Here is a 15896-nt window from a genome sequence, read left to right as displayed (position 1 = left end):
CGAAGTGAACCTGGGGAGGGCTGCTGCCATTTGCTCAGACTCCTGATAGAGGGCAGCCCTGCAGCTGGTTAGCTCTGCTGGGTCCCCAGCAAGGGGCAGGGGCCTGGCTGGGCCCGGGCAGCCCCGACTCCCACCATGATGTCAGCGGGTCCCAACGGTGCCACCATGTTCCCCAACGGCACTCCTGCAGCCTTCTTTGCTGCCTCGGGGATGGGCCCCTGGCCTCTACCCCTCAGTGCCTGCCGTTAGCGGTATCCTGGTCCAGAAAGAGGAGCCTGGGAGAAACGTGTGCTGGTGGCCATAGCTGGGCAAAGCCTTGGCTCCCCTAGGCCTGCGCACAGCTCTCCCCAAGCTGCCATGCCTCTGCCTCTGTGGGATGGAGGAAAAAAATATTTGGTAAGAGAACAGTCTTTCAGCTATAGCAGTTTATTGTTGCTGAGGTGTTGTGGTAAATAAAGGTGAGAAAACTGTGCAAGCAAACTGCCAGTCCCTACCCAGGCACCAGCTCTGGGCTCAGTGAGGAGGTGGGATCTCACCTCCCGCTCCCCGCACGGGTGGTCGCCACCAGGGAGGGTGGTCCGAGGGACAGGTCTCCATGAAACCAGCCTTGCCCCTTGGCAGCTGTGTGGTGGCTGTGAGTGCTTGCAGTCCCTGTGGGCCCAGGAACAGAGCAGCTCGGCCTAGCGGCCGTGAGAGGGGCCGTGAGATGTTGGGGCCGTGGCTGCCCATATCTGAGAGTGAACGTCCCTTCCCTCTCCTGGGCAAGACCCTCCTGCCTTTTTCCCCAAACCCAATTATTCCTGATGTGGTCTGTGTTTCTGATACCTCAGAAACTGTTGATTCAGAATAGCCTCATTCTTGGCAGAAATACACCAGCTGCCCAGGGATGAGAGATGTACCAAACCTTGTAATTTAGTTACCTTGGCAACATCTGTATGGAACTACCAGCGCAAACCCACTACTTTTTCTTGATCTCTTTTATGGAAATACATATTTATGTTTACTTGGCAAAAGTGTGATTTATAGCCACTGTAGCCATTCTCCTGAACATTATCCTGACAGGCAATAGCTCCCATTTCTAACAAGCAAGGTTAAATGACTGTAAAAGCCGGTATTTGAGTTTATTGTACAAACTGAGATTTACCATCAAGTAACTAAGCATTTGCTAAGCAAAGCCAAAACCATGTAAATACTTCATTATTGTTTCGAAGTATTATAATGCTTGATCACATTTACTCAGCATAGGAATTTTTCCAATGGTTGTGTTTTAGAACAAGAAAAAAGATCTATTTTTTTTTTCATTTGCATTGTAACATTCTTAGATACGTGCAAGTTTTAGTTGTCAACCTTTCATTGTACAGAGGAAAAACAATATAAATAAAAGCATTATTGCTTATGATTCCAAGCCAAAACTAACAGCCTTGCTTTGGACTTGGTTGTTCCTGGATCTGGCACAGCTCCCTTCTTACTCCATCATTCCCATGTAGCCATCTATGTCCTGGTAGTGGCTCCTCTGCACTGCGCAACCTGGGACACTCAGGTGCCGGCACACAGAAGTTTGCTAGGGATCAGGCTTGCTGAGTAGGCAGTGCCCCCAGCTTTTAGGTGGCTCTTCTCATCCTCTGGTTTCTCACTTGTTTCTCTCTTTACTCCCAACAGCAGGGAATTTTCTGAGCCCTTCAAAGGGAGGAACATCCCTCAGTCAGTGACTGATTCAGTAATTGATTTAATTAATTTGAAACTAACTGTCACTTGTTAAACTGATAATCAAGAGGCCAATTATATGTTAACAGTTCTAAATATGAATCAGCGGTAACCAAAGTGTTTCTCTCTTAAATAAAGGATTCTGGATTTCTTTCTGATATTTCAGAGCTTTTAAAATGAGTTGTAAATATGGCTGTTCCCTTAAAAAAATTAAAAAGCCTATATTAAAATGCCATTTTCTAGTTCAGAATAATAAAATTGCATATTTATTTCTGAAACTGCATTTAGAATTTTAACCTTTTTAGTGTGTTATGCCCTGTAAGGCATAAGTCTCAGAGCATGATAGAAAGTTTATTAAGGATAAATCCCACTCACCTTATTCATTTATGCAGCTGAAATCCTCAAGTAGCCTCATGTTTTTAAATCAGAGCATTTCCATTTCTCTGTTGCAAGTTGGGTTAGTCTACACATTCAAAAGTCTTATTCTAGGAATGTTCTGTCTTTTATTGTATATACATTTGTATTTGTAAGAGGTAATGTAAAAGTGGTACATACCAAAACATAGCTTTATTTTTTATTGCAGCCATTAATCATAAAAGATTTTGTAAAAACAAAAAAAATGTTCCTTAAATAAAAGCATTTAAATTATGATTTTTATTATGTATTTTCATGAAACTAGATTTTTTTACAGGTTTAAAAAGCAAAGCAATTTAAAAAAATGTGTTCAGAATGTGTGCCCAGTCCTGTATACTCTATGACATGAAAGTGTTGGAGGAGTACAGCAAGCAAGCCACTGATGTATGATGGTTTGTCTATGGCTCTCTAAGTACTTAATTGAATTTGATCATTACCCATCTATAAAATATTTTCTTCACTTCTTAAATTCTGATCTGAGGGCGGTGAATGTTTGTTTTTTTTAATGATGGAGAGTCAACAGTTTGATTAATCATGTAGTTTCAAGCATGAGTATTTCTGAGCACATCCTTTAAAGAATGTGTCCTGATTTTTTTTTTAAATCCCACGTGTGTATAAATGTGTTTGTTTCTTTACCATGGAAGTTGTTTAGAAGGGCCTGAAAGCAGATGGTATGTTAAGGTACTAATATATTAAGGTCCATCTCATCCCTTATCTCCAGTTTCAATCTGTACACATTTCTGGCTGCTAACCCCCTAGTTTTGTTTCCAGCTTCACTGTCTGCGATAAGCATAGGCTTGTAGAGCCCTGGGCAAGTGTTTGCACCATTAGCAAAACCATGTAAGCCGCCAAAAAAGAGGTGCTTTAGAGAACAATAAGTAAGCAAATTGAGGGCCAAATTCTGCTGCCATTTAATCCATTGCAGGATGAATTGTTTTACTCGGTAGCCTGTTGGCCAAAAGTTTGTTTAGAAATAAAGGGTTGAGTAGTAGCACAGATGGCAAATTCCAGTGCTGACAAACACAGGATATACAAAACCATAAGCATGTGAAGACACATGTTAATCATACATTTCAGCTGTAAAATCTTTGGGGTAACAACAACACATCCAGAGTTGCAAATGTAATTTTTATGTTGATAATTTAATCCTTTATTGAGCAGTATTTTAAAATATATTATGACACACAATGAATGAGCAAAGTGAATGAGCACCTGAACAAAATCAAGAGAGGATCTTTGTTTCTGGAGTCAGCTTTTCCAGTATAATCTCTCCTGCCAGCAGTGAATACATCAGATGTATTTACATCGTATCTGTGCAAGAGGATGTTTACGGATATGACATATGCTGCTCTGCACCCTTAAAACCTGAGAACTAGATTTTCTCTCAGTACCATGTGCATCTCTGTTGATTTCAGAAATATGCAATACTGCAGTAATGAGCATGGTATAAGAATCTAAATAGATCCATAGACATATGGACAGACAGATGGATTAAGGCAGACTTTGTCACTTTGTCCCTAAAAATCCTTTGTGATACTTTTGTGTACACAGTGACACTAAGGTGTCAGCTCAGATAATTTCCCTTAACTTAGTAATATTTTATGGATTTACATAAAGTTTTTACTTGAAAACATGGAGGAGTGTGTGTGTGCACATTTTGCAGAAATGTACTGGTGCTAGTAATATAAACCATTTTCATTCTATTTTGAAAAACATTGTGAAGGTATAAATTATGTTTGAACTGGACAGAGATGATGATGTGGCATGTGACTGAAAATATATATTTTTTAATAGATGATTCAGCCGCAGAGAGTTTTAATGGCAATGAGACCGTGGGACACAGTTCCAATGCTTCAGGGGGAACACACTGCAGGGAGATGGCAGAAACCAACAGTAATGGCAAAACAAATCTGGAGCAGGATGAGCAGCCTCTGAACCTGAGTGACAGTCCCCTCTCTGCTCAGCTGACTTCAGAATACAGACTAGATGATCACAGCAGTAATGGAAAGAACAAATACAAGACTCTCCTAATTTCTGATCTCAAGATGGAACGGGAGGCAAGAGAAAATGGAAGCAAGGTAAGATGCTTCCACATGCTCCAGATATGAAGTGTGTAGCTTAGAAAAGGAGAAGATTTGTAAGGCCAAACCAAAGGTTATTCCCAGCTAAGCACTTAATGCAATGTGTCGAATGTTTGTCATGTCATTACTCAAATGCTATACATAAATTTGTATGCTCTGTTACACATATATATATGATGCATACATACATTAAGTGTATGTGGATGTCCATGGGTGAATACATATTTAGGCACATATATTCTGCTGACACACTGAAAAAAAACAGTGCAGTTCTCCATCAGGCATGAATTTTATCAATCCATTTATTGAGAACTGTCTACATTACCCATTTGAAATATATATATATATAAAAATATGTATATAAGGTAATACATATATATGTATATAAACTGGGATACATATATCTATGTATATTTATAGATGACCATCTCATTACATGTATTATGTATCTGTAGAATGAATCCGTATGAATGTTAAGTGTGTTTGCCCAAGCAAATGACTACATGTGAATTATCAACATTGAAAGGAACTGATTTGGTTCCTTCCTGATTGTTTGTGTTGTGCAGGCACCTAACCTGAATTAAAACTGACAAGTTTGCTTTAAGAAGCTGTAATCCCCCTGAGGGCTTTTCTCTGTAGTTTCCATTATGTGGGTAAGGAGAAGGGAGGGTGGTTATATTGTAGATAAAGAAAGAACCTATAGATTAGATAGCTAGCTTTCTAGTAAGGTGTTTGTCATGAGGGCATATTGTAGGGAGGATGAAGAAATGGACTGATCATAGAATTTATCCATTGATCTTATTGGTGACAAGATCCTGTTTTTTGCACTGCTTTTACAGCAGCAATAATAGGACGTTAGAACTGGATCCAAATACTATTAAGGATAGTCACTAGCTTTCAGTAGACCACTACAAAACAACCTGACAAAATAGATATACTTTGGCCATATTTTTTGCAGGACTTTGAAGTAGGAGGGATATGGAGAATCACTTTTTCTAGGTATATCCAGAAAGGGAATGTACATGACTGGTATCCAGAGAACAATATTTATTTATGCTAAAGTCTTAACTCCTGTCTTCATTGCCTGCAGAGTAAAAATAAAAACTTGAAATGTTTTTTTAGCTGAAGTGTCTGGTTTTGGTGTGTAGATGAAAGGGAGACCAAATGGGAGATTGTTAGTCTTTCTCTTTCTTGGCCATTCCAATTTAACAAGTCATGTATCCCAAAACCTTCTCCATAAAATCTTTATGAAAACCTGCTTATCTGCATGCCATATTTTTGTTTCCACAAATTTTCTTTTTATTGAAGATGTTCTGGATAGTGCTGGTCTCAGAGTGTGTATAGACTCCAGTGTTGTATTTACTCAGTACATTTATTGTTGCACAGTGAGTCCCAAATTGGCTAACATGAATGGTATCTTCGTTTGCTCCAGGGCACATTGTTCCAATGAACCTTTTATAAGCCAATCACCCAAATATTGATAGACACACAGGCTCTTTTGCCTGAGGTATATTGCTGCTTCCGCCATTACTCTTGCAAATACACAAATAAGATTGGTGAAGAAAGGGAGGAGTCTTAATGTGAAACTCATTTATAGCTAAGACAAGAACATAGCCTAGTGTTACATTTCCAATTTTAATCAGTTCCAACTCAGATGCAAAAAAAAATGTATCAAAAAGTGTTAAAAATCTTTTTGTAATGAATTGAGGTGACAATCAAAACCACCTCATTCTCTGTTTTTCTACAAATTTTAAGAGGTCTGAATCATCCCCCACATTGATATATTCTTTCATCACTCAGTGTCATCCTACCCACTCTATACTGCCAACAATATGCAGATTTGTCTCCCCTTTTTGTCCTAGTGAAACTCATTTTGATGTTTACAACTCATTTAAGAATATGATTTATTAGTTATGCAGTAAAGATTATTAAATGTGGAGTGAAGACTTCAGGAAGAACACACTCCTGGGATAAACAAAAAATTGTCCGAGATTCATAAGCTAAATGTAGACTAAAAGAATGTTTTTGTGGCCAATTTTGTATTTTACAGATGAATTCTACTTTTACTTTTTAAATTTAAAAAAAGTTATAGAATATTTTTAGAAGGAACAAAATCCAACAATGTAGTAGAATAGAATGGGACTGTACAACATGTCAGTGTTTCAAATGCATGCATAGACATTCATAAATCATTACTACTGTTTTATGTTAAGCAGTCTCATACATGCTAAGGAGTCAGAGAATGTTTTACAAACCCTAGACCTGATCAAAGAAGTCCTCTTGCCTTCTTCTCAGGTCCAGTAAACCTGGTGACTCAGGTTTACTGGACCCCTCCAGAAGAATGTTCTGGCCATTACTGAGCTGATTCATTTTGAACAATGCAGATCAAGCTCCTAGTTGTGTGCAGTACCCACTGGATGCACTTGGGCAAGGGTATCACAAGGAGCTAGCCAGAACTGTAATTCTCTGCCAAAAAAAAACCCATAAAGAACAAGTAAGGTTAAGAAAGTACTATAGTTTACTAGGAGCCACCTCTCACATATCCTTTTTACCCAGAATACACCAAGTATGTGAGTAGTTTTTTGAAGTCATCTTGGAATTCTTGCAACATCCAGCCATTCAGAGTTACACGGTTATCAGACATGATTAGACCTGAATAATGGCATCATTGGTAGTGATGGGTAAGCAAATGTGTTTAGCGTAACCCCTAATCGTGTTTTCATGAGAAAAATCATCTGCAGTGTTCACCAAATGTCAAATTGATATGCCACTTCTTATAAAATAGTATTCTTGTGGGATCTTTATGTGGCAAAGAATTGAGAAAAGTTATGTGAGAAGTTAGTGAAGAAAATATCTGGTTTCTAAATGAAGGGAAATATATTTTAATTATTTGGCTAGCATTGCAGGAAGTAATACATTATGCTTCCGCCAGCTTGTACAATGGCCCATTCAGCCTGCAGAAGATGTTAATTGCTTGAGATGGCGAGGACTCTGTGAAACCCAGAGGCAAAGGGCTGGAGCTGGCAAGATCTGTTGGCTGACATGTTCCTTATCTGCTCTGTCTGAGTCTCCTTTTTGGATACTGCATCACATATGTTTTATTAAATTTGAAGCCACTGTTTCTCTGGTCAACTTGCATCCATTCTCACCATTCACTAGGTTTAAAGATAATAAATCAGAGCTGAATGTAGCCGCCAAAAGCCAAAAGATCACTTTTTTGGTTTGAAAATTACCAACATATTATACCTCCTCCACCAAATCACAGATTTTTAAAGGGAGTTTATTTTTTTCTGGACAACACTGTTTTCAAGAACTATGCTTCTTTCACTTGTGTAGTGGTAGGCTCCACCATCTGACAATGCAGTTCTGATTGATAATTTTGTACATGCTGCAGAAATATGATCAGAAGAAGCATTTGAGATAAAAGTGGTAGGTTTTCCATCATATTTTCTTTGTAAATCTGACAGCTAATAGGCAAATGTTTTTGGAAAATGGTTACTTCTTTGTGGAAGTTCAATTTTTACATTATTCACCTTGTCAATACCTATTTGAAGCAATTATATGTTATGCTATATGGAAAGTTTGCTAGATAGTGGCCTCATTCTGTGTAACAGTCTTGGATGTCAAAGCAGGGATACTTAATATTTTCCTAAAATCAGGCATCTCTAATGTACACAGAGGAAGTCATTAGTGATTTGTAGGAAATGTAGGGTTTTGGGAATAATAAATCAAGTTTTCTTCTATGAAAAGACTGATGAATAACTGGAGATTAGTTAACCCTGTGAACAAGTTTTAATTTAACTTTTCAAGCTACCAGGGTATATTATTTAAATAATGCTCTGTTCAGTCACTTCAGAATATGACTGTTAAAACTGATGTTGATAACACTCTTTAAAGAAGAATGACATTTCAGTGGACAGTGTAACTTTACTTTTTGAATCCTCAGTTTCAGGCAGTGAGTATGGGCAGTAACCTCTTCTTTGTGTAAAAAGACAACATGCTGAGTGCAGTGGAGGGAGTTGACAAATTGTAACATAACCTTAAAATCTGGTCCAAAATGTTTTACCATTTGCTGAAAAAAATTTATGCAAGGAAGATATGGGTTTTCATAGTCTTAAATACATATCCGTAAGTATGTATGCGTATATGTGTGTGTGTATATATATTTTATATATATTATTTTATTCAGTTGATATTAGGGAACTGATCCTCCAGTAAGACTCAGATGTTCAAGGCAGTAGAAATTTCTACAACCGTATAGGCTAAACTGAAGTCAGTGAAATTTTGTATAGCTGCAAATATATATACATAAATTTACCTTAACAGGCCTGTGTCTTTGTACTACGAAGGACTTATAACGTACTCATCTGTAAATGTTCTGCAAATGCAGTTCTATGAATTCAAATAGTTAAGTGCAGGTATAAATTATTTTAGATCATTATATACTTATGTGTGAGACTGCTGGGTTTCTTTATGACCACGTTGAAGTCTCTGTAGCACTGAGATTTTTGATTTCTGATTCTTGTGTTATTGCTTTTTCCTAGACTATATATTTTATTTTGAAAACTCATTATATAGCTTTATCTCTTCTGCATCATTTATTTTTTGAAATATAGCAAGCCCACTGCTTTTGAATGATTTTGTCTTTTCTGCATCTGGATAACAATGTTATCGTGATACAGTATGGGAAAACAGGTTTCTGAGCTAACCAGTGATTCTTATACTGTGCCATGTGTTTTACCTGGATTAATAAGTAGTTCATTATGTCTGTATTGCAAATCACATTCCGAATATGCAAAACTTCTCTTTGGGGTTTCCCGGATAGAAACATGTGCTACTGATCATGAATGCCTAGGAGATGCATTAAAGTGAGGTAACAATGAGGACACACACGATGTTTCCATTTTGTCCAGATACCTACTAATTGCGGACAGTTGGTTAATGTCTTTTTTGTTTCTACCAGACAAAATTTCTGATAGAAAAATTGGACACCTCCAGGCCCTCTGAATGTATGGTAGGCTAAGTTAATATGCATTATGTTTAGCTCAAGTGTGTAACTGGCTGCATGGAGAAGTGCACAAGATAAGTAATTTTTCTCCAAGTCTGAAAAGCACAGTTTTAAAGGGGAGAACAGTAAATAATGATTGCTGCATGCAGTGACCTTTAATTATAATACAGCATTCTAATGTGCGTGTCATTATGGTTACAGCGGTTCACAACAAGGCAGAGCTTTCATGTAGTTTCTAAAAGGAAACTCTAACTTTCTGCCACTCCTTTACTGCTGGTCTTTTGAAGTGTTTTTCAAGCTTCTTTCTTCAGCCTGATGTAAAGGACAATGTTATTGTCATGGGCCACTGCCAGGGGCTGTTTGCTCCCAACTGTTCCAACTTCAAATTGGTCTTGTATGGGTGCATTTACACTACAGCAGGTTAGCCTGGCAGGCTGTCCACTTTTAAGACAGGTCCTGCTCTAAGAAGGTATTTAAAGACTGTAACCTTTCATGGGATCTGAAAACCAGAGCATATGTGAGATCCTAGGTAAAGAGTCATGAAGTTCCTGCACGCTACTCTAGTTAAAACTTTAGTCATCTTCGGTGGTTAGTCCAGATGTAGAATCTTGTAACATCTGCTTTGCTGGAGCTCATCCTTACTGAAGGAACTGGGCACAACAGTACAACCAGCCTGACTTGAGTAAAAAAATATCCGGATAAACCTGTTGTAATTTGTTGGTGCATCGTGAATCCAGCTGGTTTCCAAAAGTGCACGCGAATTTAGCCACAGGTAGATACCATCTCTGAGAAGTAAGGTTTCAACGTGGTTCTTTCTCACTCTCTGTCCTTTTTAAAGATATAATTATATCAGTAAAATATGAAAGGTCATTCCTAATATCCAGTGAACATCATCACATCTGACATTGCGTCTCTGAGGCATGTGAAGTCACTGTCTGCCTAGTTCCTCTCTGCCAGTATTTTTGTCTGCAGGTTTGCTTGGGGAAATGCTCAGAATATAAGGGAGCATATAGCTTTTTCCAAAGCAGGTAGAGTCCTCAGGAGTTACAGTGGGCCTTTATATAGACCGAAAATAGCTTATTGAATCACTTCAGAAGTAATTTCTTAAAAAATTTTCTTAATGAAATGTGAAACAGGTGTGCATCTACTTGAAGCAAGAGGTAAAATGGAGACTGGGAATTTGGTATATTGAAGAACACTGCTTTAGATATTACTATTTTTTGGGGTTTTTTTCTTTTTTTTTTACTTCATAAGTAAAACATTTCTCGTTTATTTTTTTCTTTCAACATCATTCATTATTTATATTCAAGTAGCATAGATCAGTTTCAGCTGAATTGGAGCCTTGTCATATGGTGTTCATATGATATTGTTACCTCAGCTCTAAGCAGGAAGGAAAGCGGGAAAGGGTAAGATAGAACTGCCTCCTCCTCTTTTGAGGATACCATTAAACTCTGCATGTTGACTTTTTTGATAGAAAGAAAATACCCTTTTGCCCTTCTAGTTTGTGCTGCCAAGTGCACAAGTTACAGATAATAAATCTGGATTAGGAGTTAGTTAAGCCTTTCAGAAAGGAGTTATTGACTCCAACTCATCCTCTCCACAGAACTTCTCACGCATCTGTCTTGCTTGAAGTTGGATCTCACTACCTCAGTATGGCATAAGAGGAAACTAGATTTTTTTGTTTGTTTTAATTGTTATATTTTATTTCATTCCCATGGTCAGATAGAAAGTGTTAAAGCAATGCCATATTTTACTGACTGCTGTTTTGTTAATCAAAATATCTTAAGAGTCTGCAGTCCAGGTGTCTGACAATTATTTTATGGCTTAATTATTAAGACTACCAAGAGGCTTAGAATGAAATTCTGTTTGCTACTGTAATGAATAACCTATGAGGAAGGAAGTAAATCTGGTGAGTGGTATAGGCAGGACCCACTAAAACAGTTAGTGGCGTACTAGATTTTGAGTAAACAACAACATAAGAGTGGGGCAAAATGCAAAGCCAGCATGATATGCACCCTGTGGAGCAGCAAGACATCGGCACAGACTGAGCCTGCAGCTCTGCGAGGGTCCAGCCTGCTTCCACCGTTCCAACCACAGCACCAAGAAGAGGACAGCAACTTCTTTCAGCTGTGCCTTAATTGTTATCCGATGGATTCCATCACTGCTGATTTTCAGTAAATCCTTGGAAATAGTTTGTACCGAGTTTCAAAAGAGAAAATGATAAAGGAAGTGAACTGAAGGTGAAATCCACCCCTGCCGCCATCGCCTGTAGGTGGTACAAGGCTACATGTTTTGGCTTGTATCTCACATCTTTGGTGTGGGAAGGCAGGCTCAAATGTTCTGTTGAAGTAGGCATCTTTTTCTTTCTCTGCTATACTCAGGTTTGTGTAAAGGTAGCAGTCATGCCAGTGTTTTTCACAGCTCCTTGGGAGATGGCTACACTACAGTGGAAAGAGAGAGGCCCTTTCTCTTCTCCTGTGCATGGAGAACATTAATAAAAGGAGAATAAAAAATCTATGCAAGGAGTTTTGTGATCTTCTCATTTTTTCCTACCCACTCACCTACACAGAGTTAGGCAAACTAGCTTTCCCTATTATTCCTATTTCATACATAGGGTTTTTATAGGTAGGTCTCATTGTAAAGACTGAGTCCTTTATATTTTGTTTTACCATTTTATCAGGCATGTTACTTTCCCCTACTTTGAGAAAATGAGAAAGCTGAGAAAATCATGTTTTTCTAGCTCCAAAAGTCAGTTTATTGGTTGTTTGGAGAAAGCAGTATAATTCTATGAAAAAAATAAAAGTCTTTCTTCTCTTTTGTTGCCCTTTGATAGGGGACTTGTTATAGGCTACTCAGAAGCTTTTTGGTGCCAAAAAAAAAAAAAAAGTTAGATGTTACTTTAATGGTTTAATAAGCCTTTTCCTTGAAAAAGAAGTTGAATTTATAAACACTGTTTTTTTTTCCCAGACTTGAATCTTCTGTTTTTGGGGGTTACACATAATAAATAGCTAAATAGGATGTTGTTATGAAGAGAGACAACTACAGGTGCATGAAAAAATCAGTGCCGTGTTTGTCAGAAAATATGAATGCTCTAGCGTTCTATAACAGTTACATTCATCAAAGCTCTTTGTCTATGATAACATCAGTTCTATTTCTAATTCCTCCCATTGGAAGTACATTTAGTAGCAGGTTTTCATGTTCAATGAAAGCTCTTGAAAATGAAATTTGTCTCCTGCAGGGCATTCATTACAATGATGTAAATCCAGAACAATTAAACTGAAGTTGATGATGCTACTCTGGATTTACATATCTGTAATGGAGAATACAATCTGGCTCCGTATGTGTATGAAATCCCAGCCAATGTAAAACTGGCATGGAAGAGAATAACTTTTAATGTGACCTTTTATAAATTTTCTCAGAAGATTTTTTTTTTAAAGGAACAAGTGCACATTGGTCAAGTATCAGACAGTGGTGCTGTTGATTCCAGATTGCATGTGTATTACTCACAGATCCAGCTCTCTATCCTCATTCACAATCACCTTTGGAGTCATTGGTCCCTCATACTGAAACAGAAGCAGTTGTACCAGGACGGGACACAGGACTTTGTCCAATTTGGTTTTAGTGGCTGGACATCTGTTCAGACAGGAGAAAAAGCTATCAAGTGCATCTGCAATCGATGAGGTAAGGTGTATGAAATTACTACTTCCCTCCCCATTTACAGCCAAGAACTTTTTATAACTCAACAGCCTGAGAACCCAAGTCTGTACCTTTCAGGCAAATTCCTGTTGACTTCTACCAGGGTTTGCTCCTGACAGACACCTTCAAGGCTGGGCCTTGTATACAATGAATATGTTCAATCCCGAACTCTTGCTTTTGTGTTTTGGGGCTTTTGTTTCCTTAGGAATGAAATTGAGTTTATGTTGAAGTTCTACCAGATCAAATGGTTCTCCACAGCTTTTTCTTCTTCTTCTGTTACCACATATGCAGCTCCTCTACCAACTAGAAAAAGACTGAGAGCAAATCTTGCTCTTGGAAGATGAAATACTATTTGATAGTAAATTGAGCAAGATATAATGGGGCAGCAATAATTGCTACCTACTGCAACTTTATTTAGTCTTAATATTATTTACAGCTAATGAATTGTCTTTTTTTATATTTTTCAGATGCAGAGGTTGAAGAGTTGATCCTCAAAACCAATCTGTGATGAATGACTTGATAAATGGCCACTTTCTACACATGTTACACTCCTCCAAAACTATGTTGTATTCAATAAGTTTATAATCCTGAAATGTTACCTCTAATTTTTTCTTCTGGTATTGAATTCTTTTCTATATATCAAGTCAGCTGCTGAAGAAAGGGAGGAAAGAAGTCAAAGGTTTTATTTTCTTTTTTTCTTTAATGACTTTTATAACAACATATTGCTGACATTTAAAAATAAATATAATTTTATTAGTTGTCTTATAGACATCTCCTTTCTAGTCTTGTTTTTTGTTGAATGAATGCCAGTAGTCAAAAATCTTACTGAATACATGATACACCTTCAAACTGTGCTTTTGTGTGCTCTCCATTTTCCCTCTGTAGCAATTGCTGGGAATAATTAGGTGCACTAGAACATTGAATGCTTTTTTTGGGGTATTTATTCATGTAACTGGATTTGCAAGGTGATGTGAGAGAAGTGAATAGGTCAATTTTTTAATAGAGGAAGGAAGGAAAAGTAGAGTTCAACTTTAAAACTACTTAACTATTTTGTTCTCTTTCATCTTTCTTTTTGTTGCTAGTTTTTAAACCTTCCTTTTGCTGCTTCAGCTTTTTCTGTTAATTCTCCTCTGTTCTTGTCCATTTGCTTCCAAAGACTCCTAGGAAGACCTGGCTGAACTTTTGTTTTTAGGAACAAAATAGTAGATGTAGGAAATAATATCAATTACCAGAAAAGAGGACTGTAAGGAATCCCCTGAATTACTGAGTCGTCCTCTGGAAATGGCAACCTGGGTAATAGACATTTACTCCAAGAGGATCTGCAAAAGGTCAGCTCACTAAACGTCACAACATCCATGAAGTTCTGATTAATAATCTTCAGCCTTATAGAAAACAACAATGGTACAGCTGTAATATGCCAGAGGGAAAAAATGAGGTACTGGAATCATCATTGATGTCCTAGATCCCTGCAGCAATGAGGGATTTGCTAGGTGGATTTCCCAGATGGTCTCTATTGGTATCTTATTCCCCAAAGAAGAGGGAGTAAAAAAGAGCAACCTTCAATAATCTCTATTGGTCTGCTTGAGGTTTTGTCTGCCATATGTTTCAAAACATCATGCCTTATATTTTGCCTCTAACAGTCTGTGATTTTGAATACTTCAAAGAAACAGTTGAAAAAGCAGGATCTACATTAGTTATTGAGGCAGGGAGGGATGGTGATGTAGGTGAGCACTGAGAGCTGTGAAATGTGTGCTATTAAACACAGTCAAAAGACAGCGATAAAATAATATTGCAAAATGCATGGTAATGAATAAGCCACTGACTGTTACAAATATTACGGAACAGTATTCTTGCACAAGCAGCAGAAGATCCTGGAAACTGTTATTTGAAAACTGTGTAAACAGTCAACATTTACTTTTCACTGGACACTGATGAAAGAGTATTAAAACATGAGCAAGTATGAAAACATGCAGCCAAAGGTAGGGGTCTGTAACTGGTGTGAGTTTTCATTAGACCTATGTAAGTGTGGCATATCACAAAACATTTTAATACTGGATGGATCCCATATGCATCTGTAGAGTTTATACCAAGCTGCTGCTTCTTGGACCTCACAGTGTTTCAGTGAAATGCTACAGCTGTTGCTTGGATCCTGGCATGGTACATCTGAATACTTCCCATATAGATGCTTCTTCTCATCAGCTGCTTTGGTCACAGACTGTCATTCTCAATGTCTCTTCACACCTATTCGCTCTGTGTTTTCTTAACTCTTCTCATCATGAATATGACATGAGCTACTCCCCAGATCTGATGGGTAACGATACATGCTGTTCTCTTCATACACAGAGGTACACAGACACACACACTTCATGGTAACGATACATGCTGTTCTCTTCATATACAGAAGTACACACACACACACTCTTCATATATATATATGTGCATATATGTTTATATATTTCTTTTTTCCCCTTGCCTGATGAAAACAGTCCTATCCTGTGGCCATGACCCAAAGTTGATGGCATCATAAAGATGAATCAAGAGCATATGAAGAGCTCATATCTCTTGTTGAGGCACCTGCAGTGACACACACCTAACCTTTGTGTACAGGTGCTCCAGTAGACAAGAGAGTGTGATTCTCTTTCATGTGCAGTTTAATTAACATCAGGATGATCTCTTGTATGTTGCTTCTGACTCCATTTTATATTGGGGTAGAGGTCATAAAGTAATGTGTTTCCTCCTCTTGTGTTTCCCATGGCATTTGGGAGTTGCCTGTCTCCATCAGGAAGATCCTTTGCAGAACTATTCAGAATTTCTGCCCTGTACCTTCTGCCATTGAGCTCCTGGGCTGTGCAGTCTCAGGATGGATAAGAGAATCTGCATGAAAAACAGGGAAAGGTGAGTTGGTTTCCTTAGGAGTTACCACGACTGGCCCCAGTGTGGCCTGTCCTCAGCATGATACTATGAGCTCTGTATCAGCTCTCAAAAAGACACAT

At 38.0% G+C, this 15896-nt stretch overlaps 1 protein-coding gene across 4 annotated transcripts in view; it reads left to right on the top strand.

Annotated features, from left to right (window-relative positions):
• NOL4 (nucleolar protein 4) overlaps positions 1-15896 on the top strand; it is a 195958-nt gene that overhangs the window by 108282 nt on the left and 71780 nt on the right. For all 4 annotated transcript variants that reach the window (XM_009881112.1, XM_009881110.1, XM_009881109.1 and 1 more), the window contains exon 6: positions 3913-4196. In XM_009881112.1, coding sequence (XP_009879414.1) covers positions 3913-4196 — 284 coding nt within the window. The remainder of the gene's footprint in view (positions 1-3912; positions 4197-15896) is intronic.

The sequence above is a fragment of the Charadrius vociferus genome, unplaced genomic scaffold, assembly GCF_000708025.1.
Source record: "Charadrius vociferus isolate BGI_N301 unplaced genomic scaffold, ASM70802v2 scaffold23, whole genome shotgun sequence".
Taxonomy (NCBI): domain Eukaryota; kingdom Metazoa; phylum Chordata; class Aves; order Charadriiformes; family Charadriidae; genus Charadrius; species Charadrius vociferus.
The sequence above is the reverse complement of the archived record's forward strand: the minus strand, read 5'-3'. Positions and strand labels throughout refer to the sequence as shown.